The sequence below is a fragment of the Pieris brassicae genome, chromosome 1 (assembly GCF_905147105.1).
Source record: "Pieris brassicae chromosome 1, ilPieBrab1.1, whole genome shotgun sequence".
Taxonomy (NCBI): Eukaryota; Metazoa; Arthropoda; class Insecta; order Lepidoptera; family Pieridae; genus Pieris; species Pieris brassicae.
This window is the reverse complement of record NC_059665.1, coordinates 22,694,897-22,719,727: the sequence shown is the minus strand read 5'-3', so window position 1 is coordinate 22,719,727 and position 24,831 is coordinate 22,694,897. Positions and strand designations below refer to the sequence as shown.

Sequence of the window (24,831 nt, the reverse complement as noted above, 5' to 3'; positions counted from 1 at the left end):
GCTAACCAAGAATCCGAGGCACTCAAATTGCTTGAACAATAGTGAAGACAAAACAAACATTCATGTTAATATTATCGTTGTTCAAGTTTTGAATAAGTTTGTTCTTATTTAATTAGTATGAAACCGCAGCAGTTAACTAGCTATGAATAATTTGGATATTCGTAACACTGATGACTTAACCAGAGGCGATTAAAGTCTACTGACACGTTGTTTATCTCACATGCTTAATAATTTTGACATAATTTATTTAATGGGTATATAATGACGAAACTCCGAAATGTTTTGTCCTCATACTGAGCAGATAACAATCCAACGATTTTCTGTTTAAACTCAAACTCAACTGGAACATTAAAGATGTGGAACCAGCTGCCCACTGAAGTATTTCTGAACCAATTCGACTTAGGTTCCTTCAAGAAAAGAGCGTACAAATTCTTAAAAGGCCGGCAACGCACTCGCGAGCCCTCTGGCATTGAGTGTCCATGGGCGGCGGTATCACTTAACATCAGGTGAGCCTCCTGCCCGTTTGCCCCCTATTTTATAAAAAAAAAGCAAATCAATCCCAAGGAGTACGATCATTTAAATATTTGTCAGATTTATAAAAAGCTTTATTGATTAATTTACGTTTAACGATGGCTTTGAAATAGTCGTATAGAGGTTGTACACTCAAATTGGTGGTGTTTCTAGTATTACACAGGTGAAAGTCACCATTTGTTTTAAAATCGTTTATTGTTTTTTGTACATTCAACAAGGCTTCAAGAATATATTGCCCAGATAGTGTCATAATATTTAATTCAGCCAAAGCCCTTCTCGGTCTACATTATTTGGGATCAAATTAATCTATCAAGTCCTTTAATTGACGAAGGAAAACCTACAAGAAGTTTGGTTGCTTGGGTTCAAAGGTGTCTAACGGAAATTGTCGAAAAATAACCGAAAAAATCTTTTTTTAATAAATTACTGTAAGATAATGTGACAAACACCTTGACTGGACGAGACTTAGCGCTGCACCCTTAGGTCTCTTTGCAACCCTTAATTATTCTATTGGAATCGAACGCAGGGTTAAAAATATTCAAAGGTTTGGCTTAAGCCTTCAATAAAAAATCAGTTAAAAAGTTCAGCTGTCTGTAATTAACGATCTAAAACAGTTGTTTAAAATTAATGCAATAATAAATCCAATAATAGTTTTGAGCCTGAGACCCTCGAAAAGGTAAATAAATAAAACACAGTATACTTTTAAGAATAAATATATTTATTGCAATTTTAAATAATACTTGAGATCAAATGGATAAAATTATTCGTGACTTAATCTATAAAATGCAATAGCACATGTTTGGCTTATTAAAAACTACACATTTGAAAATTATATTTTGACTAAAGTATTCTAAATTAAATGATTGCTATCTCTAAATAAAACTTTAATGGATTAAAGCGGATTTATTATTATACGTACATAATTTCAAGTGAGTGAACTCGAAAGTAGAATATGTAATATAATATATTCGTGTTTATATCTGTTAATGAAGTTCTATGTAAATGTAGTTCTCGCAATATTATAATCTATTTTTATGACCAACTGTAAAATACCGTCAATTTGATTTAGTCTATGGCTGAGCGAATTCCTGCATTAAAACTAAGCCTATTATATAAATTGTCATGTCGGGTTAATCTTTTTGGGTTTTCGTAGATGGTTTTGCAGCATCAATATTAACATCGCCAGTGAGCTGGCGCATCGCTGAGTAAGCTGGATCCTAGGACGGCATTTGGGAACCGAAATTTTACTGCTACTACATAGACAACAAAAAGATATCTGCTAGACAGGTTTTTGATGTTATACACATAGAACTGTTGTCAGTTCCCCTCTCACTTGTCTCACACATTCGGGGCCCCCAACCAGCAAACGACATCTGAGCCCTCAGCTCACACTTTGTATGAGTGAAAAGAGTGAAATTGCAGAAAATGTATTTCCCTCCCTTCCTCCTATTAACCCATACATGTCAGTCCTACTACTGGTTGGACGCTGCGAAATGGATGGTTTGTGTATAATTTTGTGCTCAGATTCGAACCCACAGTGATGTTACGTGCAATTTCAACGAAATTATTATATTGTAGAGACCCTTGCCTCTTCAATATAACGATGAAACCTTGAAAATTTGTAAATCCGTCACTGAACATCGAAGATCGGTTTAATTATTATTGAAAGCCGGTATTACAAAACGATCAGCTAATGGAAATTGGAGCCCGTGACTTCAGATTGTTAAAACCATTTGACCGGCATTTTACACTTGATACGCCAATTAAGTCTAATGTGCGGAAGCTTCTTTAGTCTCACAGTAGTGTAAATCGCAATATTTTACTTAAAAATAACTTTCTTATCACGTATATCCGAGAAATGCTCTGCTGCTTTATTCCGTTAATACAATATCTAAAGCAAAAGCGGAATAATTATTTGACTTAAGCAAGCTTTTCCTTCCCAACTCTAACCTTCCAGTCTTTAGTTATTCTTTGTGCTAATTCTGAGTTAAACGCCAATTTGTTAAAAATATTACAATGGAAACTATTCGAAGTTTATAAATAACGCAAAATTAATCGTATTAAGTTGTTTTATCTATTGCATTTTTTACTTCTGTAACTGGATGTTAATCAAAATTAGCACTAAAGTAAGTTAATATAACAACTCTTTCAGACTGTCCAACATTTTTCAAGTAACTTTTAGACCTAAAGACCTAGAAAAAGACCTGACGTGTAGGCCCGACGACCAAGGGGCTACCATATAAAAAAGATACATTTTTCAAACTTTTTATAACTGTAGAAGCATTTATTTGGATGTGAATGAATGTGCTTAGACCAGATATTAAATGGACCAAGTAATTGCCAGCTGTGCGTACTCGTTAAGATATCAACAGACCGATTAGCGAGTGTGTACAGCCACTATATTATATTGTTTACTTTTTACCTTGTATTTTATTTATGGTAACCCCAAACCCCACACATATTTATTTATTCTATTTCGCATTTGCCATCACGACTGCAATGTGACGAGTCTTACGATGGTAGTGGTGATGTAGACCAGAAGAGTCCCAGTGACGCTCCGCTAGCTTCCTTCCGAAGGCTTATTGAGCTCGCACAGGGAGCTTGCGCGCTTCATGCTAGGGAATAAATTTATCGTAAGCTTAATTAGAGGAGTGTTAAGTTTCAAACCAGTAATACGATTTTTTAGGTGTTTTTCGTAAAAATAAGATTAGTTAACATTAAAATACGCATAGGGCAATGAGCTTCCGATTGGATCTACAGTAGTAATAAAAATATTTTATCAGTGTTTTCAAACTATCGATGTATATCAATGTATATTTTTGAAACTTATAATGTACACGAATATATCAGAATAGGTAACATATCTACAAACTATCAAAAACATACTAAATATAAAAAAATCTAAGCAAAAGCAAACATTACTTACCTTATATTCATTAAATGATATCACGAAATCTATCTACCAAACATGACGAAAACTCTAAACTTACGAGAGGGAAACCAATGTTTAATTCCAACATAACGTGGGTAGACACAAAAAACAGATATTTGAAGGTAGACACAAAATCTGACAGTTTTCTAAAATAAACTACTGTTTTCCCTCACATCGCCAAGTTGCCGCTTAAGCATAAGCTAGAAAGCGTGTTCTAACCTCTCAGGATCAGTGAAGTCTACGTCAGGCAAGGTGGCAGAATGTCGGCCCGTTAACCGGTGATAAAGTCTGGCAGAGGATAGCTTCAAGGATTCGCGGAGTTTCACAAAACTTGCGCTGCGCGACACCTCGGGACCCTGCCCCGTGTTATGCAATTTATAAGGTCAACCACTAAGACACTACAAAGGTTTGAGGTTAACGCTATAGATTTCTTTCTAGTGCGTAAGCTACGCAAGTGATCTAAAGGTAGTGCGACGATGTGATGTATTGCAAAAGCTCACTACTAGTTCCAATACGTGGAAAGTCACTGTATAAGGAAAAAACTAGTAAACTTAACAAAATTCTAGGGGATTCAGGGATCCCCGCCAAGGTCCTGGATAAGTAAATCATAAATGTATGGTGTTACTAAATTTTACTGTATGACTAACACTAGATTCGCTCTTGATGAGCATTGTATATGTATATACAGAGGACGGGGTTTTAACTATAAGGATCTATTTAACTTATTTCTGTAAAATAGAAATCTTTTACTGACATGCAATATTTTGTAAACATCTTCGGTTTCTTAAAAAAATCCTTCACCACATTAAGAAATTTTTCGTGCGTTCTATAAATTGCATAACACCAGACTTGTAAAGAAAACCAAAAAGACTGTTATATAAATATTTATTAACAATTAAAAATTATCATTCATATTGTGACATGGGATTGAATATCAGAGATTCGTTTCTTTCAAATTATTTTCGTAAAATTTAAAAAAAAATCCGATTATTAAGCGTTCGCAAAATATCAATTATAAAAATACAATAAAATCTATTTTATAAAGCTTACACCGAAATAACACTACATTGGAATGAAAAGACTTGTATAAATATTAAAACAGATAAAAATTCTCGGTTGCATAGATAATAAATGACAAGCGGGCGAATTTTTCATTGACCGCCATCTTGTTTTTTCGCGCGCTTGCTTTCACAATAAAATCACATGCATAAAACATTCAACGATAAAACGGCAAAAAAACATTAAAATAAGCAAAATAATCGTTGTAACATATACTATACCTCATATTCACAAATAAATGCAAATTCGATTGACGTGGTATATTAAAAAATCCGTCGGACGGTACATGATTTATTGATTGCAATATAAAATATTTTTTTTTTATTGTTTTTTATCGCATGCTAATAAATAATCTACGTTCACCCGCCCTTTTGCGTTTGTCCTAGGGTTACCATGCTTAAATAAAAAATACTACAAAAACAAAAGAGCGGGCTTAGTGGCCCGTGAATTCTCTTAATGACGACTCAAATCGTTCGATAAAATATCCCATTATAAAATTCCGTTTGTATCACGGGTCTCATTCTAAAACTTAAGCTTGAAACTCGTATCTATAATATTAATTGTATATGACTGTAGATGATTAATCTCGGTACATTTAAGAGAATTCACGTGAGAAGCTAGTGAGCACTTAAAATAGGCTTAATCTAGGCTAGGTCTAAAACTAGGCTACTGGTGAGGCGCATTCCCTGTGTTGATACCTAGCGCATTGAAAAGTTTCGACTTTAAGTTCATTCGTGGCTCGTTTGCTTGATTCGTGCCCTACGGACAAAATAAAAACATAAATGTGCAAATCAAAATAAGCGTGACCGGCAACACAATACAAAACCACAATTCGGGTTGCCAGAAGCGGGGCCGAAGAACGATGCACCTTTTTAAAGCCAATAAAAACGCCATTTCAATTTCATAAAGATTAAATTCACGTTGTAAACGTGATTTTGACAGTGCTACAAGGATGTTTTGACAGTGACACTTGACAGCGGCATTTTGGCGGCCTGTGATTTTTCGATAATTTCGGCAATTCACACAAATTAGTAGTTGTAAAAACATCGGCGAAACGATAAGGCCTTGTTGAACGCCACTATACATATCCAGTAAAGACATTTAGATTATTTAAATATTGTTTCCATTACGGGTGGAAATTAAAAGACTTGGTAAATGTTTATCTTAGAATATGGTAACATCACCGGCCGAAATTACAAAATTCTCTATGATACAAAAAAAAAAAAGATTACTTAGACAAATAATTATGCCCATATGCCGAGCTTTACGTGCACAAAATAAACTTGTAGCATTGTACATAAATAATGATTGCGCATTGCTGAACCTTTTAAACATGAAATGACATACCCCTTCATAAAACTAAATCAGAATTACAGAAATGAAACACTCTTTTGTCTCTTTCTTTTTATATATGTCGCAACCACCTAGCTTAATTAGCAGTTTAATCAACAGTCTAGCCTTTTGACTGAACAGCGCCATTTAACTAGCGATCTCAAAGATATCCAGTTGATCCAACAGCTAAGCAAATGTCTTGGATCGATGACGTTTCATCACTTGCAATGTCTGTTGAATGTTAATCTAAGTTTAGTTCCACTTTCTGCCACTCTCAAACCCGAAACAAAACTCTTCAAACTGTCAATATGGCGTCTGCAAACCACAACTTTGATATTGTTTTCCAAAAACAACAGGTACAATGAAAGAGTTACAATGAGAATTTAGCTGTTACTGACTCAAGCAATTTAATTTTAAATACATTTTTATATTTTAGATGAAACATCTATGTATCGCAATGGCTTAAGCATTAGCCAGCCATTTTATCAAATGTTGTAACAAACGCTAGGGCTAAATATTGTTACGAGCTAGGGGATCGGATAGAAAATACCGTAGATTTATTTAAGTGTCTATTTCTTGATAAATCAATAAGGATTTTATGGGCACAAATTAATTGCAGAGATGCACTAATAACACACAAAAACACAGTCACTAATTACTTCACTTATGCACACTTCACACTGTACTTTATCACTTGTATTCACTTTATCGCTTCGATGTTTCTCTCTTGTTATCGCATTCAAAACTAAAGGTGACTAGTCGCGTTTCGGCTCGCTTATATATCCCTGGGAATAATTCTAAACAATATTCGAGAACTTTCTAGGCGGGCTTGCTACTGAGTAGCCATTGCACAATTCTAGAACGTCCGCACTCTTTGTCTCACGTTGCACGTCCTTGTCGTACGGCGTTCTAGAGTGCTCAGTTTAGTTTCGAGAAAGTTCTGATCTTCACTCTCTCTCTCTCGTATCATTTCGTCCTTGTTTCACACCTAGAAAGTTCGGTCTAGAATATTCCATCATCAAAGGGATATACCTAGGCCTGAAAACTCCTGAAAACTGCACCACTCTACTACACATGTTCTGAAACCGACTGAAAAAAGGTTTCAGCTTCCTGAAAACTAGGGTAACATTATGGAAATTACAATTTTCTAATATGTGATTGACCCTCTCCTGAAACGGTCAGAAATCACATTTCAACCTGCTGAAAAGTTCTCTAACTAGTGTAAAAATCTAGAAACATTGCAGTCGACCCGTCTTCGTAACAATATCTTTCAGGCCGCTAGTTAAACGGCTTTGTTTTTAATTGAATGGCTAACTAAGGTAGTAGTAGGTGGCTGAGACATATACACTTTATAAATATAAACAATGTAACATATAATGACACTGCTTTTATTGTTGGGCGTATCAAGACCCAATATTTAAACTTAAATGAAATCATGTCTAATATATATATCTATTGGTATTCCTTTAGACGTAAGTGAGTAGTCTATGTATGATAAGGGTTATATTATTTAAAATGGCGTTATATGCTCGCTCCCGACAGCAAAAAAACTCCCACAGACAAAGCGTGGACACGACACAGTGTGATTTGCAATTTTGAAGAGTTGCCGGTTTAATGTTGAACTGGTTTTATTTGTAAACTTCGATAATTAAAAAATAAATTAAATACCAAATAACCGAAGCGAGAACATATCCCCGACAATGTTTCAATGTTGCTATTTGTTAAGTTACATATAAAGTTACTTATATATAACAACTTAGTACTTTCGCCATAATAACCAACCAAACGAAGTTTCTTTTGAATGCCTTCATGAACGAGAGATTCATTTTATACAGTTGTTTCTATATAACCACTCAACATAAACCAGCAACGCAAACATAACCAATGAAGCACACTCAACCGACCGTAATTTCTTCGTCATGTTCGAGCGAGTCGCGGGTGCGTCCACGGCCTCGGGATTGCTTCATCACGTCCAAGGCCTACACATATGTTCCATCATACCTATCTGTCTACACTCAGACCGAATACTATTACTAATATAAAACTAGTCATAATAAACAAAATATTTTTATGTTCGTCATCTAGGCTGTTAATATTAATATATGTTTATCTGTAGGCCAACGTGATTTTTATTTAAATCGATAATTAACATTGACCATAGACTAAATTATATCCTAAGGACGTATTGAGTACGTGTGAGGCGTAATAATACGTATTAATAAATATATATCTATACAGTTTGAAAATATACTAAAAAATAATTACAAATATGCAATATCATGCATACATAACTTTATGTAGGGGTAACGTTTAAAAATGTATGTTCTAGTTCTATTTCTGTTAATAGGATTAAAACATGATTTGAAGAATTTTAAACTAAGCTAAACTTTGGATTATAGAAGAATTTGAAATGTTGTAGAAATACAGATTTCAAACCGTATACGCTACACTGCGTATACGTACGTACAACGTATACAAACGTCCACTGTATTGTTACCTCTTTTCGGCTACGCAAAGCACAGTCTTCAAGTGTTTCAGCCGCCTCGTACTTGCCCTGACGCCGGTAGAGCGCGCCCAGGTTCTTCAATGTGGTGGTAACTGTTGGTGAGTCTACCTGAAATTCAATTGCATTATGCAATTAAATTTATTTATAAGTTCTAAAACAATGCATAAAGTTATACATGAAAAATATGATATCACAAATTTTTGACACATACATCAATTAAGTTAGAACGTGTATCGGATTAATTACGCGAACATATTACAAATACACAAGGATTCAATAATAGGAATGTATTTCGTAAAACATTATTTTACAAATTTAAAGAAAACACTTTTTTACCGGATTAAAGCTATGTATAAACTTATAATTTTAAATTTTTCCGACGTTTCGCGTGCTTTTACAGCGTGCGTGGTCACGGTGACTGAACACAAAAGGTGTTGAATGTCAAAAGTATCACAGCTGTAGAGAAAGTTGTGTTATCTGTACTGATTTCCCCGGAGTTGGTATCGACTAAAAGATGACGGGTTTTTTGCATAAATGACTCACCGTGTCCTATATTTTCGCGGATTGTTTGTCTTGGGGTTTTAATTTGGATATAATTATCAAGTTTATAATAATACATAGTTTCAATCCGGTAAAAAAGTGAATTCTTTTAATATTATTTTATCATTTTTTTTAGACATTTTCCTTAATTTTTTTCACTTTCATTGTAGTGTAATTGGAGTAGTTTGATATAATTTAGTAAGATCTTAAATGAAATCATTTGCATATTATTTGAAGAAAAAAAAAACATGTTTTTCTGTTATAATTTCAATGAAATTATAACGACGACAAATTACTAATTTATTATTAATTAGAAATTACCTTGGCAGCCTTATGCCATCCACCATATTCGCCATACGGAGCATTCTCCTTCTGCAAGTGTTTGTTCTCTTCTCGCTCTTCAGCCACTTGCCAGATCGGCTTGTTGTCATCTGCATAATAGTTTATATCAGTGTTTTGAAATTGAATGGAGTAACTAAATAATAATAAAAAATATCCCTTATAAGGACATAAACTGACAATATTAGTATTATGTTTACGCGTCGAGATTTTAACACAAGTTCCTTCCTAACTCGAGGAATTGTATACAGTATTCAATTGAATATTCTAGAACAAACGGCTCAATAATAAATTATGCAACATATTACATTTAGACCGATTCAATATTGTCAACATAATTCCATATAAGTAAGTGACACAAGTTGGAAAGGCGTGACACAACTGGCAGGATTTTGGAAAACACAAATGCTTCAAACATATCAGACTCAATCTATTCAATGCTTTCTATACGCATACATTATCTGTATTATAAAATAAAGATTGTAGCACTAGAAACCCTTCCTACCTGTGCCACTGTTAATATACCAATCTTGTGTCACTCACCTATAAGCGATGTTAATAAGTCATCCACAAAATAAAAATAAATATTCAACACATTCTATATATTTTTCATAAAAGGCACATATTTGGCAATTTCGGCATCAGATTGATATTATTTGTATTATAATCACATTCACTTTGGCAATAAATATTTTTAGTAATTTAATAAATATTCAACTATATAATATATACAGGAAAGTTCTTATTTTAACAATAACTACAGTGGAAATGTTTACTACAACTTCAATATGTAGGTTCACTGTACTGTCATTGTCATCGAATACCTGTCAAATCAACTAAATTATGACTGTCACAAAAATGTTTTTAATTAAAAAAAAAAGCATACGTGACAGCCGCTCAATTATACCACTTGGCACTACGAAACGTGCGCTTCGTAGTCAAATTCTCTAAAAAAATATATATAAAAATCATTGTATAGAATTAATATCTGTATCGCAAAGTAAAAAAAAAAAATTTGCTCGTTCAGCGTGAAGTTTAGGAAAACGTTTTAGATATTCATTCTACACGTAAATCACAACACATTATATCACTAAGCTGCAAAACAATTCATTTGTACACACTTTTTGGGTTTTTCATTTATTTGAAAAAACTTAATCATAAGCAGGAAGCCGACAACATGAAATCGCGAACGAAGATGTAAACTCGGAGTGTACGCTCTGACGACCTTGTATCTTGGTTATCAAAAACATTATTCAGTGTTTACATCTCTACTTAAAATTAGGCAAGAAAGTCTACCCTCTACGCAAAACATTCGAGATTTTAACAAATGCAGATAGAGATCTAAATAATATATTAAATACAGACGATTAACAACAGTATACAATATTCTTTATAGAACTTCACCAAAGGACTCGCGAGTCGGCAACGTACTCAACACCTTTTAAGAAACTGTCTTTTAATCATAGTTATAACGAACTAGATATATTTGCGAAGAATTCAACGATATGCTGAAGATGTTGAACAAAATTTAGCCCAAGATAAGTTTTTTTTTTAGATCACACGTTGTCTCTCGTCCATATTGAATTGAGTATAGGAAACAATTATTCTATGGTAATAAAATTTTCAATTAAAACATGCAGGTAACTAAGTTTCATTCTAGTGCAAAAAATATGCGAACCGGAGTTGGGAGAGAAACATACTGACTCACGGCCCTGCAAATCTCTAGCAAATCTCTTTAGCAAAATTGAAATATCCCCAAGCCTTTAAAGAGCAGGTAAACTCGCGATACTCGTGTGGTTTTGAGAAACTCTTTTTTATAAAGAACATGTTTGCAAATGCGCACACGCAGCACATACTAAAGAACATAAATAGAGTCAAAAACTCCGGACCATCACAAATGAACGTTATTATTATGAAAATTCATAATATTATTTTTTATAATAAAATAAAATAAATAAAATTCGAAGGTTTAAAGTTTTCCGTCCCAACCATTGGTTATGCTTTATACCTGTTTTGATTAACTTTAAAGCTTTAACTACACTATTAAAATTATTTTTTAACCCATACAAATTATATAAATCTGCATTATAATAATAAATATTCTGTTCGGCAGAGGCCAGCAAACACAGCTAAAATTTATTCGCGAGAGTTAAAATCATAAATAATACACATTACTGGATTAAAATAGAATAAAATAATATAATATTTCAAGTCTAAAAGACACTTTTTATAAGTTTAAAATCATAATAATTTTTGAAATAAATTACATCACTTAAACATTACATACATTAAGTTTTCCCTTTTCTAGTATTTTCCTAACTTGTGATCGCTAGGGCCAAGGCCTGTTGCATCCCTAATAATTAAATGTTATTTATTTTTATTTAACTAAATTTAAATAAATAATCGCGGACCTCTGCCAAAAGCACAATTCGCCAATTTATCATATTAATTATTATCTATATTCGAAAACGATTTTATAATTAAAAAAAAAATTGTGTCCATATAAAAATAACTGTTCCACTGATAATTTGCTATCTATATGGAATACCTTGATTAAATAACAATAAAAAAAAAATATCTCTTGTACGTTAATAAGTATTTTTTTTATTCTATGGGAATGCACGTTCATAATAGGCTAAGGGGACGATTTGTTAATGACCTTATAAGGTTTTTTTAATGATGCTATATACTCTGAAAAATAAAAAAATAACTGAAAAATTATGCCAAAATTTTTTTAATAAAAAAAGTTATAAAGCTATTTTTTTTTTAATTTAGCAATATCAATAAAAAAAATGACAGCTAACGTTCAGAGTTCAAGTTTCTTTAAAATAAAAATAATCTTAAAAAAAAAAGCAGTTAGTTACGACTCACCATCAATAGTCCCGAATTCCCTTTCGTGGGCACGAGTCAACACTTGCTTGTACAGAGTTTCGGCTTCCTTGTATTTGCCCTGGAATTTAATGTTTAACGACTTATCAATGGGCGGTATATTGGATATCTTATGATAACAATGTAATGCCCCTGTATATTTGAAACAGGAAAGAAAGAAAAACTTTATTATATATTAAAAAAAATGTGTGCATTTGTATGTCCTGTGTCATCCATTTTGCACACTTATGTTTATAGGTACAAGCCGTAATATAAACTCTACAATAAAACTTATTATAATTTTGCTTCTGTTGCACAAGGGGACAGGTATAAATGTTTAAAGTTTTGAATCGAGTGTACAAAGTACTCTACAATTACATTATTGTCTTTGGTTAACATGGCTTTTACACATTGAAAGAAAACAATTTTTTTAACCGGACTAAAGCTATTTGTATTATTATAAACTTATAATTATTTAAAATTAAAAAAAATCCGACGTTTCGCGTGCTTTTACAGCGTGCATGGTCACGGTGACTGAAGACAAAAGGTGTTGAATGTCAAAAGTATGACAGCTGTAGAGAAAGTTGTGTTATCTGTATTAATCTCCCCGGAGTTGGTATCGACTAAAAGATGGGGTTTTGCAGAAATGATTATGTAAATAATTATAAGTTTATAATAATAGAAATAACTTAAATCCGATAAAAAAAATTGTTTTCTTTCAATTACATTATTATCAAGTACAATTAGGCCGAAGGGAGCTAACAGTTTTGAACATTCAGTTTTTAAAAAATCTGTCACTTGATCAAAGTCTGTGTAATAATATAAAAAAAAATCTACTTTGATGTCTGAAAAGCCCAGGCCTAAACCTATAATTGTTTGAAGCCTAGATTTTGGTCAAAAGCCGGTTTCCTCACGACCGACATATATATGAGTTACCGTTACCTGTTTGAGATAGCAAGAAGCGAGGTTATTCTTGGTCTTAGCCACGTTGGGATCGTCGACACCCAGTTTGCCTTCATAGATTTCCAGTGCGCGCTGGTAGTACTGTTCCACTTCTTCGTATTTGTTCTGAAATTGTATGGCATTTTATGGTCCTTCGAGACGGAATTTTATTACAACATTGAAATAAATTCTTGTTAGTTGTTATGAAATTTGTTATCGTATGATATTTTAAAGAGGAAATGAAGTATTGTTGAATACGGCAAGTTTTTTTTTTTTTTCATTTTATTTAAAGAAATTTTTTAAAAAAAATATGTATGTATATATACTTAATTATCATACCTGGTTTTGACAAAGCAGTGCCAAGTTGTTGAGTTGTTTGGCGACATCGGGGTGATCTCGACCCAATACAGCCTCCCGGATACATAAAGCACGCTTGCACAACGGCTCGGCCTCGCGATACTTGCCTGAAAGATATTTATCATACAAGAGCTGTATTTAAAAAAAAACCTCGGTCGTTTTCTATCCAAACCGACTCTAAGAGACTGTTGAAGGAAGACAGTGAATGAGAATTTACCTCTTTTCCCATACAAAACAGCCAGATTATTGAGCGTAGCGGCAACGGCTGGATGGTTTTCTCCGAGCGTCTTCTCACGGATTGAGAGAGCATCGTTCAGAAGATTCGCTGCTTCCTTGTATTTACTTTGATCCCTGTAAATCCCATTCAATATTTACTCTTTATCTTATGGGGTAATTAAAAAAATATTTCATAGAGTTAAAACACTATCTTATGACCAGCAATAATTTTTTTATCGAAATGAAATATTAACTGTCAGTTCTCAAAGTATTAATTCTGGTACTAAACTTTGCAACACTTTTTAATCGGCATGTTTTAGTTTAATAATAAAAAAAACGAATGTTTAATCTCTATTTGTAATATGAAAATATGAGCACGCGCATACATATACATATGTGGGAACACGGTACTATCTAGTTGCATCAAGGTAGAAATAGTTTATCTTAATATGTATAATTTTTGTAACTGAATACTGGAGAAAAACTAGCCCACCGTTAAGAACTAGGTCATAAAATTAATAAGGAAATGGAAGAAGATTTTTTTACTGTTTTTCAAAGTTAACAGTCCAGCTAAGAGCTTTCTTTCACGTCTTACTCAGTCACGTGAGTCAGAATACTTTTGTGACAACAAAGAAAACACTTCACCTGTAAACCAGCGCCAAAATATTAAGCATAGTGGCGACATCTGGGTGATCATGTCCGGAGGTCTTCTCCAGGTCTTCCAGGGCCTGTTTGCACAGGGGCACTGCCACCTCGTATCTGCCTTGAGACGCGTATTGGATCACCAGATTGTGCAATGTCCGCAGACGGGCCGGGATTTCATAGCCCGCGTTCACTTGCTGCGCGAATTGCGACGGCGGTGTTGGAGACATCGCTGAAATTATTAAATAACGTCTACGTAATATACTTTGTATGTTTCATTGTAAAAGTACAGAAAAAAAAAACAAAAACCTACTACCATAGTGCCTGGCCTACAACACTATACTGTACATACAATAAATACAAAAAAAAAAGAATGAAAATATTACAAGAAATAGATAAAAAAAACTATTTATGATTTTGAGTTAGATTTTCGGCAAAATAATGATTGAATCAAGTTGAAAAGTACCATCAGCACAAAGGCATCACCAATTTTTGGTTGGACCTGATAAAACATAAAATATGTTTTTCACTCTACGACCATTATGAGAGATCGTAATTTTCACAAAGAACGTATGTTTATTTATAAAACATGTAACAAATACTTGAGGTACAGCCAAAGAAAACTGGTAATTGATCATAACAATAACACTGAAATACTCCTCGATTACCACATCAAATGCCGGAAAGAAAGGCAACTTACACTTATTATTCCTGTTATCCTCGTGGTCATCATCAGGGAATAGGTCCACCATTGGATCGTCCCGCTTGTTGTCAGTCTGTCCGCTGCGGTGGTTATCGTTTTCCTCGGTTATGTCGCTATCGTATTTACTGTAATTAATTTAAATTTAACATCAATTGAATTTTTGTAACATTCTTTGTTTTCACTCTATCACAATAAATAGTTCCGAACACATATCACTAATAGATCAATGTCCCTCGGATTGTTTTGTTGAAATATCTTTTCATACTGCAAATTATTAGCATATACAATGCTTGGTGACATAATAAATGCTGCAGAAGTGTTGGCCTAGTGGCTTCAGCGTGCATTCAACATTCGCTCTAACGGTGAATGACAACATATTGAAGAAACTAGGTTGCCTTAGATCCCAAAAAGTAGGCGTGTGTCAGGCACGGAAGACTGATCTCCTACTTGCCTACTAGATTGGCAAGTGATGGAACAGATACTGTTTTTTTTTTAATAATTAGTTCTAGAATTCTTATAAATTGTTTTGTACATTGTGCCGATAACGGTGTTTGATTGAAAAGAATATATAGATAAAGACGATAACTTTTAACTAGACACTTTTTACTTTAACATTTTCAAGTATTTTTATCGTTTAAGAACCTCTTTCGGTATAAAGTCTAAGAACCAGAAAGTCTAAGTTAGGTCTGCCAGCTGTGTAATTTAAGTATCTTATGATTACATTGCATATTGTCTTTGACCCGACCAAGTTTCTAATATTACGTTTAGTTTAAGCAATTACAAGAGCAGGTTTGGTCGCTGAGGTCGTGCGTTCAAATCACGGCTGCTACAATGGATTTTACTAAGTACGCATTGTACACTCCTTCGTACGGTGACGGATAACGTCACAGAAGACGAATTACCTACTATTATTAAGAAAAAAAGCAAATGATAATAAGAAGATCTGAGGCTCGGATTCCAAAGATGGCGCCAGTGGAGTGAAAAAAACCAGTACCAGTAAGTATAACACAAACAAATAAAAACAATATAAGTGTCAAAGATGTGTAGGTATTTTCTTTCTTTTCCTTTTTATATTTACCGTATAGAAGCCATAAACTCCAGATGTTTGTTCTCCTCTTCCAGCTGTGCGACACGCTGTTCCGATGCCTGGAGCCGCTGCTGAGCAGCAGCCAACTCATCACGCAGCCAGGCGTTTTCCTGGCAAAGGCGTCGCACCTGGGTGCGGAGCTTCTGTTTCTCCGCCTCAACCGATTGCAGGTGGGAGGCGAGGGCCATCATCACCTGGAATATATAATGGAAATTGAGTATGATACATTGGTGTATGCTTCGATATATTATCTTGTGAATCATTGTTTAGCGTACGTCTAAAATATGTTGGATTTTCTGTGTAAAACCCAGGTCAACGAATTCAGACCATAAGGATTTCGTATACCGATTCCAAGTGCAGTCTGCGTCCAGTGTTAAATCATAGTTTGCGGCGCTGGCGTCGTTCTCTGCCTCTCTACCTCTCATAGTTCAGATACACTGGGGGGCGGTTGGTCTCTCTCGATCTCTCTTCTTGGTGTAGCTTTTGTTCAGTTAAGCCTAAGTCTGAATTCGTTGCCATTGACACGCCGCCAAGCGGCAATTTGGAGATCATAAGAGCTTTTGTCAAACGTCTGAACTCACTGCCCAGGTTGTCAGTCATGTAGTTAAGCAAGACAATGTTTGCCGAACTGCTGACGAAACTGATATGGAATATTATATAAATGTATTGTTTGGAATCGAATTAGAGCCTTTTAAAAATCGCTCAAACCCTCGTTTGTTCAAAAGAAGCAATATCTTATTACTTGTATAAACCTATAATATAATAACCCTAACATAACCTATTGATTTTCGAGCATTTAGTATAGTGAAATCAGACTAGATGTATTGACGCCACATTGTAATAGCTTTGTTCAAATTAATTTCCGGTATTTTGCTTCTGTCATCAAACTAATAAGTCGGCAAACAATTTAGCTCGCAGACAACCCCTTAAGTTCAACAACCCGAGGGGGCAGCATCCTTTTGCAATGAGCTCATTACGTGAACGCTCTTAATAACGATTGCATATACATAAACTTTTTATATCTGACGCGGCAAGATACAGTCTTTGTATGCTTAGCCCTTAAGCAGTTGAAGTTAATCAATATTATTTTTTTGATTAAAGCAAACATATTAGTTCTTGTAACGAATGTGGGCAACGGTGATGTTGGGTCCCTCTGCATCTTCTACCGCATTTACCATGGGGAGTGTTCAGAAGAGTTGTTCGGTCTAATACCCGCAGCTGAGTTTCATTATCGGACGTCAAGGCAAAATACAAAATACCATCCGTATCACCTCGACGTCCGTCGTTCCACAACTGAGCGTTTTCTAAGGCAGTTTTTGCCGCGCACCACCACTATGTGGAACCAGCTGCCCACTGAAGTATTTCCGAACCAATTCGACTTAGGGTCCTTCAAGAAAAGAGCGTACCAATTCTTGAAAGGCCGGCAACGCACTTGCGAGCCTTCTGGCAATGTGGATGTCCATGGGCGGCGGTATCGCTTCACATCAGGTGAGCCTCTTGCCCGTTTGACTGCTATTACATAAAAATAAATGTTCAAATGGAAAACTCATAATATGGATAGTGTTAGCTTCTAATATTTATTTAATTAAATTCTAAACATTTTTATGAAACATATTCTTAAGAATCTTGCTACAAGTGCGCATGTGCAATAGTTACTCATTTGACTCGTTCGGTTGTTTACGAGTTGTTACGAATTGACTCGACCATTTTCCCGAAGTGGGATGGTCGAGTCGGAGGAGGGAGTTGTGATTATAAAAGAGGTTGTGAGACATGCGCACGGGCCTTTTCTTTGCACAAGTTTGAAGTTATACAGTTCACGTAAAATCAGTGAAGTAAATTATAGTGAATTAAGTCATCATTGAAGTGTTTAATTTCCTACCCTAAGAACTAAATCAGCTACCGCTAACAATAGTATTATTATAGTAACAAAACACGTTCAAAAATTTTGTTGAAGTTTTTTTTTATCATACACGTACAGTAGTCGGCAACTTAGCAATTCCCTGGCTCCATCTAGACGGCTGTTACATACTAATCCACTTTTATAGAAATGCTATAGAATAAGCGGCGTATTTTTAACTTAACTTGATAAATAATGAATAAGTTATAAAACATGTCTTAAAACAAATAATTAAAACCGTTACTCAAGAGAATCTTAGGTGTATATTATGCCGACATTTTATTCCTAGATAATTCTTTTTTAATAAATGTGTCATTACTAAGACATAGATCTAGTTAACATATATATATTTTCTTGTATCTGCATACTATGGTATGAGCCCTGAGAGGTCATTTCCGCATGTCCGAATGTTTTCACCGCTTTAGCTTGGTTTAAGGTCAACTGAGTCATGAACAGTGTTGCATGCAATGTCATGGATCGTACGATATAACAACAAGTATACTTGTCGCTGACAGGCCGCCTCCGTGACCCTGAAGGACCTGGCTTTGGTTCTACCCAAAACAATAGTTTAATTGTCGAAAACAAATTGCATCCTTTACAATATATGACCACTGCGACAAAACTTATAGTTCATGTAAAAACAATTTTAACAACAATTTACATGATCTTTAGTACGTAATTACATTAACAGGTATATTCAAGAACGCGCCCTATGCGAAAGGCGTTTAATTGTGATTGGACAAACGCCTGTCTACGTATTGAATCTATAAATGTAGACCAAAAGTCTTTATACGTTCTAAATTAATCCGAGACAAACCCAATAAATGGTTAGTTTCCGATCATGCTTCCTACATTACTATTTTGCATACGAACATACCACAGACATATTACCTCTTAATTTTGATTAATTATCCACTGACAATTAAAAAAATGGCTTACAGTAGTCCCCTTGTATTTTAGGAGATGTTCGCGCCACGGATTTCGGCCCACATTTCACATATTGCTCCTTTATATGAACTGGTATTAAAACTGTAGTATCATCATCTAGCGGCGTGCTACTATTTCGAATATTAAACATTGAGAGGGATTAGACAATTCTTACGATAGTACGATAGTAGAACATTGTTTTGACAAAATCCTTTTGAATTTATTACATTTGTTAGCAAATATTAGTTTCTACGTATTTTTCCTACGGCGAAGGAAAGAGGAAACTGACACGGCTAAGACCTTCATATCGACAGTTTCACGCACAACAATAATGATATAATAATAAAAATTGTTCATCAAACAGGCCAATACCATTATGGCGCCATTACAACACTTAATGAACCGTCCAACCTATAGATATTTCACACCAAACTTAGCCTTTCTATAATACTTATTGCAGTGAAACATAGATAATTTTTAATATCTAAAATTGCTAAGAGATTAAATTTCGAAATTAATTTACTAGGAAATTGAAACACAGTAAGTAGATTTTAAAACATATATAATTAAAAACTGAAATTACGTATTAAATCGTTTATAAACACTTAACGTCAGTACTAGGTCAGTAGCTCTTATCTACCTCTATCGAGATATAAGGTGCTATTCGGAACACCCTTTGAGGCTGGCTTCCAAGCCTACGTCATACTTTTCCTTTATCTGAAGTAAACCGAGAATTTCACTTGAGATCTAGGCCTGACTTTTTAATAATCCAAGTAAATGGAGTTCTAACGTCTAACGTCTGAATAATACATCCATTAAAGTTGTAATATATTTTAAAAAAACTCGTTTTCCTTGGTATACAAATTTCATTAAATCTAAACCACTCTAAACATAGCCTGAAATACGTAATACTAAAGTTTCTCCAATTTTATTTATTAAAAAAAATAACACGTTAACTAATTATATAGAGGCTAGTCTCCAATAAATTGTGTTGTATTTTTTGTTTAAATGAACTGAAATTAACTTTCAATTAAGCCGGAATTACATTACGAAATTAGTGGTGTGCATTGGATTTTACGAAAGTATTTTCGATACATACGAAAGTAATTTCGTAAAATAATTAGTGTCGAGAAATTCACTGCAAAAAATCAAAGCTATATTTTTCTATATTCAATGTAGCTTAAGAGACGATTCTCTATAAACTTAAAGAAAGACTATAAGGAAAAAAAATGTTGGTGGATACAAGGATTGTTAACAAGATAGCATTTGGCTGCAATGAAGTTAGTCTGAATTAGCAGATGAAGATCCTGAGAGCTACGAGTATAACAACTACTGTAGAACGAGTGAAAATAATTTTACTTTTTTACTGAGAAGTCTAACAAAATATCACAAACCTCATTGCATTCACTTAATGAATGCATGCACTACGAAAATAATCAATTACACGGGACTCTGTTGGTAAAACTAATGTCTCGAAATTAATTTCATGCCACTAATTTCGTAATGCAATTCCGGCTTTAAATATGTAATTAAAGCTCTCGAATACTAGTTAGTTATATACTTACCTTTCCCTCGCAATATATTTATGAAAATATTATGTATGTTTACAAAAATAGGGATAAGTTTACTAGAATAGAACATACACACAATGTTAATCGGAACAAACGCAGGCTGCAATTTCCCCTTACTAGACTATCTAAAGTTAGTAATTATTTTTTGGGAAATATTTTCTTTAATAAAATTCCAAAGGCCTTTTCATCTCTACCTTTTGATAAATGTGTTAAAGAAAAGCTGTGTAAAAAAGCTTACTACAAAGTTAACGATTATCTAGTTGATAAAAAAGCCTGGGACTAGTGCTAGACAGGCTGATTCTAATTAATTTGCGATATTTGTTTCAAAATAAGGTTTATATACCTATTCAAATTTAATGACGTGGAATAAGTGTATCTTATGTTCAATAATAAACATATTTTCTTTAATTTTTTTCCCTTGCGAGCATCTATGATAATTGCGGTGTGTAAAATTTGTGATATATATTTTCTTGTACAATATGCTTTCACGTTGTTTAAAAACTTATAAAGAAATAAATTGTGAATAGATTCTATATCTGGTAGCAATGTTAATTATTAAGACCGGTAGCGTATCGATCCGAAAACAATTATTTTATTGCCAATGAAACACAAGATTTTCTGGACTATAAGTTACCACGGGTATGAACCACAGACACGACTTCTAAGGTGCTAAGTATGCCTACTGTACGCTAAATATGTGTGTGATTCGACATACATAGACCTAAGTATCGGACTCTGAAATTAAGTCAAAAATACGGTGACTATACCACTCTAAAGTTATCAGAAAACTTAGTGTTAATGACTGCCGTTTGTCAACTTTAACTTGTTTGACATAAAGCTACATTTCGTATCATGTAAAAATTCTTAAATCTCTCAAGAAACGTAAAATTTGTGATAAATTAATTTAATTATTCAGTCTTCATATGGCATTACGGGCAATAACCGCTCAAAGGTCGCCTCAATCAATTTTTATGGAAAGGGCCAAAAACTTGTTAATATTTACATCACCTTGGCCTCTCTAGGTTGATACCGGAAGTAATATATCAACAAATTACATAAATACAATTAGCTATATTTTTTTTATAGAACAGGGGCAAACGGGCAGGAGGCTCACCTGACGTTAAGTGATACCGCCGCCCATGGACACTCTCAATGTCAGAGGGCTCGCGGGTGCGTTGCCGGTCTTTCAAGTATTGGTACGCTCTTTTTTCGAAGGACCCTAAAGTCGAATTGGTTCGTAAATACTTTAGCTATAATAATATCAAAAAGGTCACAAAACTTAGACCAAAATATCAACAATAGCCAATCGACATTCTGGCCACCGACTTGTCTTTTAAAAGTAAACTGTATTATATATATTTTTCAGTTATATATAAACTTATATTAATAGATGCAAGTATATACCAATTATTATATAAAAAGCTTTTGCCATCCCCTTTCTATACGAACAATACACCCACCAATGTCACCAGTTCAAACGAGTAATCTTAATAGGGAGTATCACACAGAATCACCTAGGAATTTGGAAGAAATATGCGTGGCATCTTACCTGTGCCTCCCCCAATCCCAGCTCAATAGCATCAATGCTCTTCCTCACGAGGGCCGCCTTCTCGTGTTCATGATCAGTATTCGCGGCCAGGCCGGCGAGCAGTTGCGTGTGCTCAGCCCGCATGGCCTCGAGGCCGGCAGCCACAGTCCGGGCTCCGGCCAACATCTCCTCCTGCGTCATAGCCGTCATCCTTCCTAGTGACTCGATCTTCTTGCTGTTGAAACCAATATTTATATAAGTCATTTTCATAATTACCAAAAACAATAGGTACTCGTATAGAAGGTGTGGTCCGTGTCACTTTAAAAAAATAGTTTATACTACGTTTACATACAAGAATGTAAGATCTTCTTAACGGGGATGAGCTGTTAATTCCGATATTTACAGTTTTTGTTTCTACACAAAACAATACCAATACATGTACTTAAGGATTACACTTACATAAATCAATGGCGCTACAACATTTTTAGGTCTGGGCCTAAGATTTCTGTATATTTTTCACGATAATTTGTTAATCTAATAAGCAAGTAGTGATCGGCCTTCAATGCCTGACACACGCTCTCGTCTCTTTTGGTCTAAGGCAAGCCGGTTTTCTCACTATAATTTCCTTCAGCGTTCGAGTGACAAAGCTTAGACCAAATATCAGAAAGTTCATTTGTGCACAGCCGGGAATGTCACAACACGCTGAAGCCGCTTACACTTACGTTTACTTATAATATAATTTTCTATCATTAAGAAATATAATTTTGTCATCATGTTAGTTGACCAAAACGGGAGCAAAAGCTAGTAACGTAGTAAGTCATGTGTACAAATATGGAAAAATCTATATCGGATTAAATCAGTATACGTAATATAGAGTTACATATAAGATACGATGACCGTGAAAAAGACCTTGTGTATTCATTTACTTTAGAAAATAATACCTTCAATTGGTGATTTTAGATGAATGATACTCCGCCTGCATTCAAGAATTGTTGTTGTTCTGTATGTGTAAGTATGTCGTTCATATAAATGCAAATTTATGACATTAAGATGACTAGACGATTTAGAATCAAGCTATGTGAACAAACTCTGAAAAACCTAACGCAGACAGTTCAATATATATATATATATATTTGTGTGTGGCGCTACAACCCCTGGTCTTAGCCTAAGATTTTTATGACGTGATTTATTGCTACGCCTTCTGTGTTAAACACGCGCTCGATTTTTGGGTCTACCCACGGCATAAGCGTGTGTCAATGTGAACATATAACTTAGGCCAGACCAACACCGCTTATACAGACACTTGTTTGACACAAAATGTCAATGGCAGAATGTATTTAATTGTATATATGTCGCAGTAAAGTAGTTTAATTAGAGAGTTCATTGAATCTCTAGACAGCTAATTAAATATCCATATTCAATCAAGTCGTTAAAGTTCCGTCAGATAAGTGAGTGAACGAAATGTTTAACGAGTTTCCTAAACGTTATTACGCAACAAGACTAACCTAACCGTTTACAATAAAACAAAACACTGAACCAAGCTCTCAAGTTCTTCACAATCACACCGAAATAACACAATCAACACGCTGGCTTTCGGTCAGACATATAGTTAAACGTTTTCGTCGCTGCTTCATTTTAATTAAAATGCTAGCGACTTGATTGAATATCAATCTTTAATTAACTGTCTAGAGATTCAATTAACTACTTTACTGCGACATATATAATTGCATATATCCTTATATACAATGACATTGAGACGGTTTCTGAGGTTTATTTAATGGAAGCTTAAGGAAGTTTTTTTTAGTAATAGGAGGCAAACGGGCAGGACGCTCACCTGATGTTTTTCATTTTCTTACTATTGATAACAATTATTAAATCGATTTAAAAGTGTGAGCGGATCAACTATAGATATCCAACCCAGCTCGTTCAACAGAATGCTCAATCTAGACATCGGTGAGCCTTGACCAAAACGCGTTCATCGGAAAGTGATTCAAAATTCATCACTTATTTATGTAGGTAACTTATGAACGTCGAAAGTGTTACCGCCCATGAACACTCACATAACTAATTTAAGGACAATTATTTCTATATAAAATAACTATCTGATTTATGCTAGCTTAGCATATTCATTAACAAATCAAAGATTCGCTTCATGAAACTATCATTTTCATTCAATCCAGACATTTCAGCAATCAAAGAAACTTAAGTAATAATTCTACAGAAATATAAGGCTCGCTAAGAGGTAACAAGATAATAGTGTCAAAAGCGGAAATGACGACGTGGGAGTCACCGGTCGGAACACGACACTGTCGCAATCCAATGATATTGATGACAGATCATCCGTGCAATACAATTACAAACGAACTGTGAGTGGACTCATTTCACCTTATAAATATATGGGCAGTACATTGGGCAGTAAAGACAGATTATATCGAGTTTATTATTCTGACACTTTTTTTAAATATTTTTTTTTTATGTTATAGGAGGCAACCAGCTAGCCAGGGGGCTCACCTGTGATGCCGCCGATAGACAATCACATTGCCGGAAGGCTCGCAAATGCGTTGCCGACCTTTTAAGACTTGGTACGCTCTTTTCTTGAAGGATCCTAAGTCGAAATACTTCACCATATAGCTAGCGGTGGTGCAGACGGTCGTCAAGGCGATACGTAAACGATTTTGTACTCTGCCCTAATGTCTGATAACGAAACTCAACTGCAGGTATTGGTCCAACACTGACACATATGTTAAAATTAATGTAAAAGACATATCAATATCTAACAAAGAATTTGAACTAAATTAATATTTCTCCTCTTCTTTAATGTGTGTATGTGTGTGTAAATGCTGGTTCAAGGCGTCTC

General features: G+C 34.5%; 1 protein-coding gene across 6 annotated transcripts in view; it reads right to left on the bottom strand.

The window, feature by feature from the left end:
* Positions 1-1,399: 1,399 nt before the first annotated feature.
* Positions 1,400-24,831, bottom strand: part of LOC123714031 (kinesin light chain) — a 41,957-nt gene continuing 18,525 nt past the window's right edge. For 3 of the 6 annotated variants that reach the window (XM_045668070.1, XM_045668061.1, XM_045668050.1), the window contains 12 exons: positions 21,996-22,209; positions 16,043-16,245; positions 14,962-15,089; positions 14,265-14,493; positions 13,621-13,754; positions 13,386-13,510; positions 13,047-13,172; positions 12,108-12,186; positions 9,219-9,328; positions 8,349-8,465; positions 7,756-7,830; positions 4,352-5,278 (listed from right to left, as the gene is read on the bottom strand). In XM_045668070.1, the coding sequence (XP_045524026.1) occupies positions 5,186-5,278; positions 7,756-7,830; positions 8,349-8,465; positions 9,219-9,328; positions 12,108-12,186; positions 13,047-13,172; positions 13,386-13,510; positions 13,621-13,754; positions 14,265-14,493; positions 14,962-15,089; positions 16,043-16,245; positions 21,996-22,184 (1,608 nt within the window). In that variant the 5' untranslated portion in view covers positions 22,185-22,209 and the 3' untranslated portion in view covers positions 4,352-5,185. Of the gene's footprint in view, positions 3,144-4,351; positions 5,279-7,755; positions 7,831-8,348; positions 8,466-9,218; positions 9,329-11,748; positions 11,928-12,107; positions 12,187-13,046; positions 13,173-13,385; positions 13,511-13,620; positions 13,755-14,264; positions 14,494-14,961; positions 15,090-16,042; positions 16,246-21,995; positions 22,210-24,831 lie in introns of those variants that run through there. The other 3 variants (XM_045668080.1, XM_045668090.1, XM_045668101.1) reach the window with 3 other exon arrangements.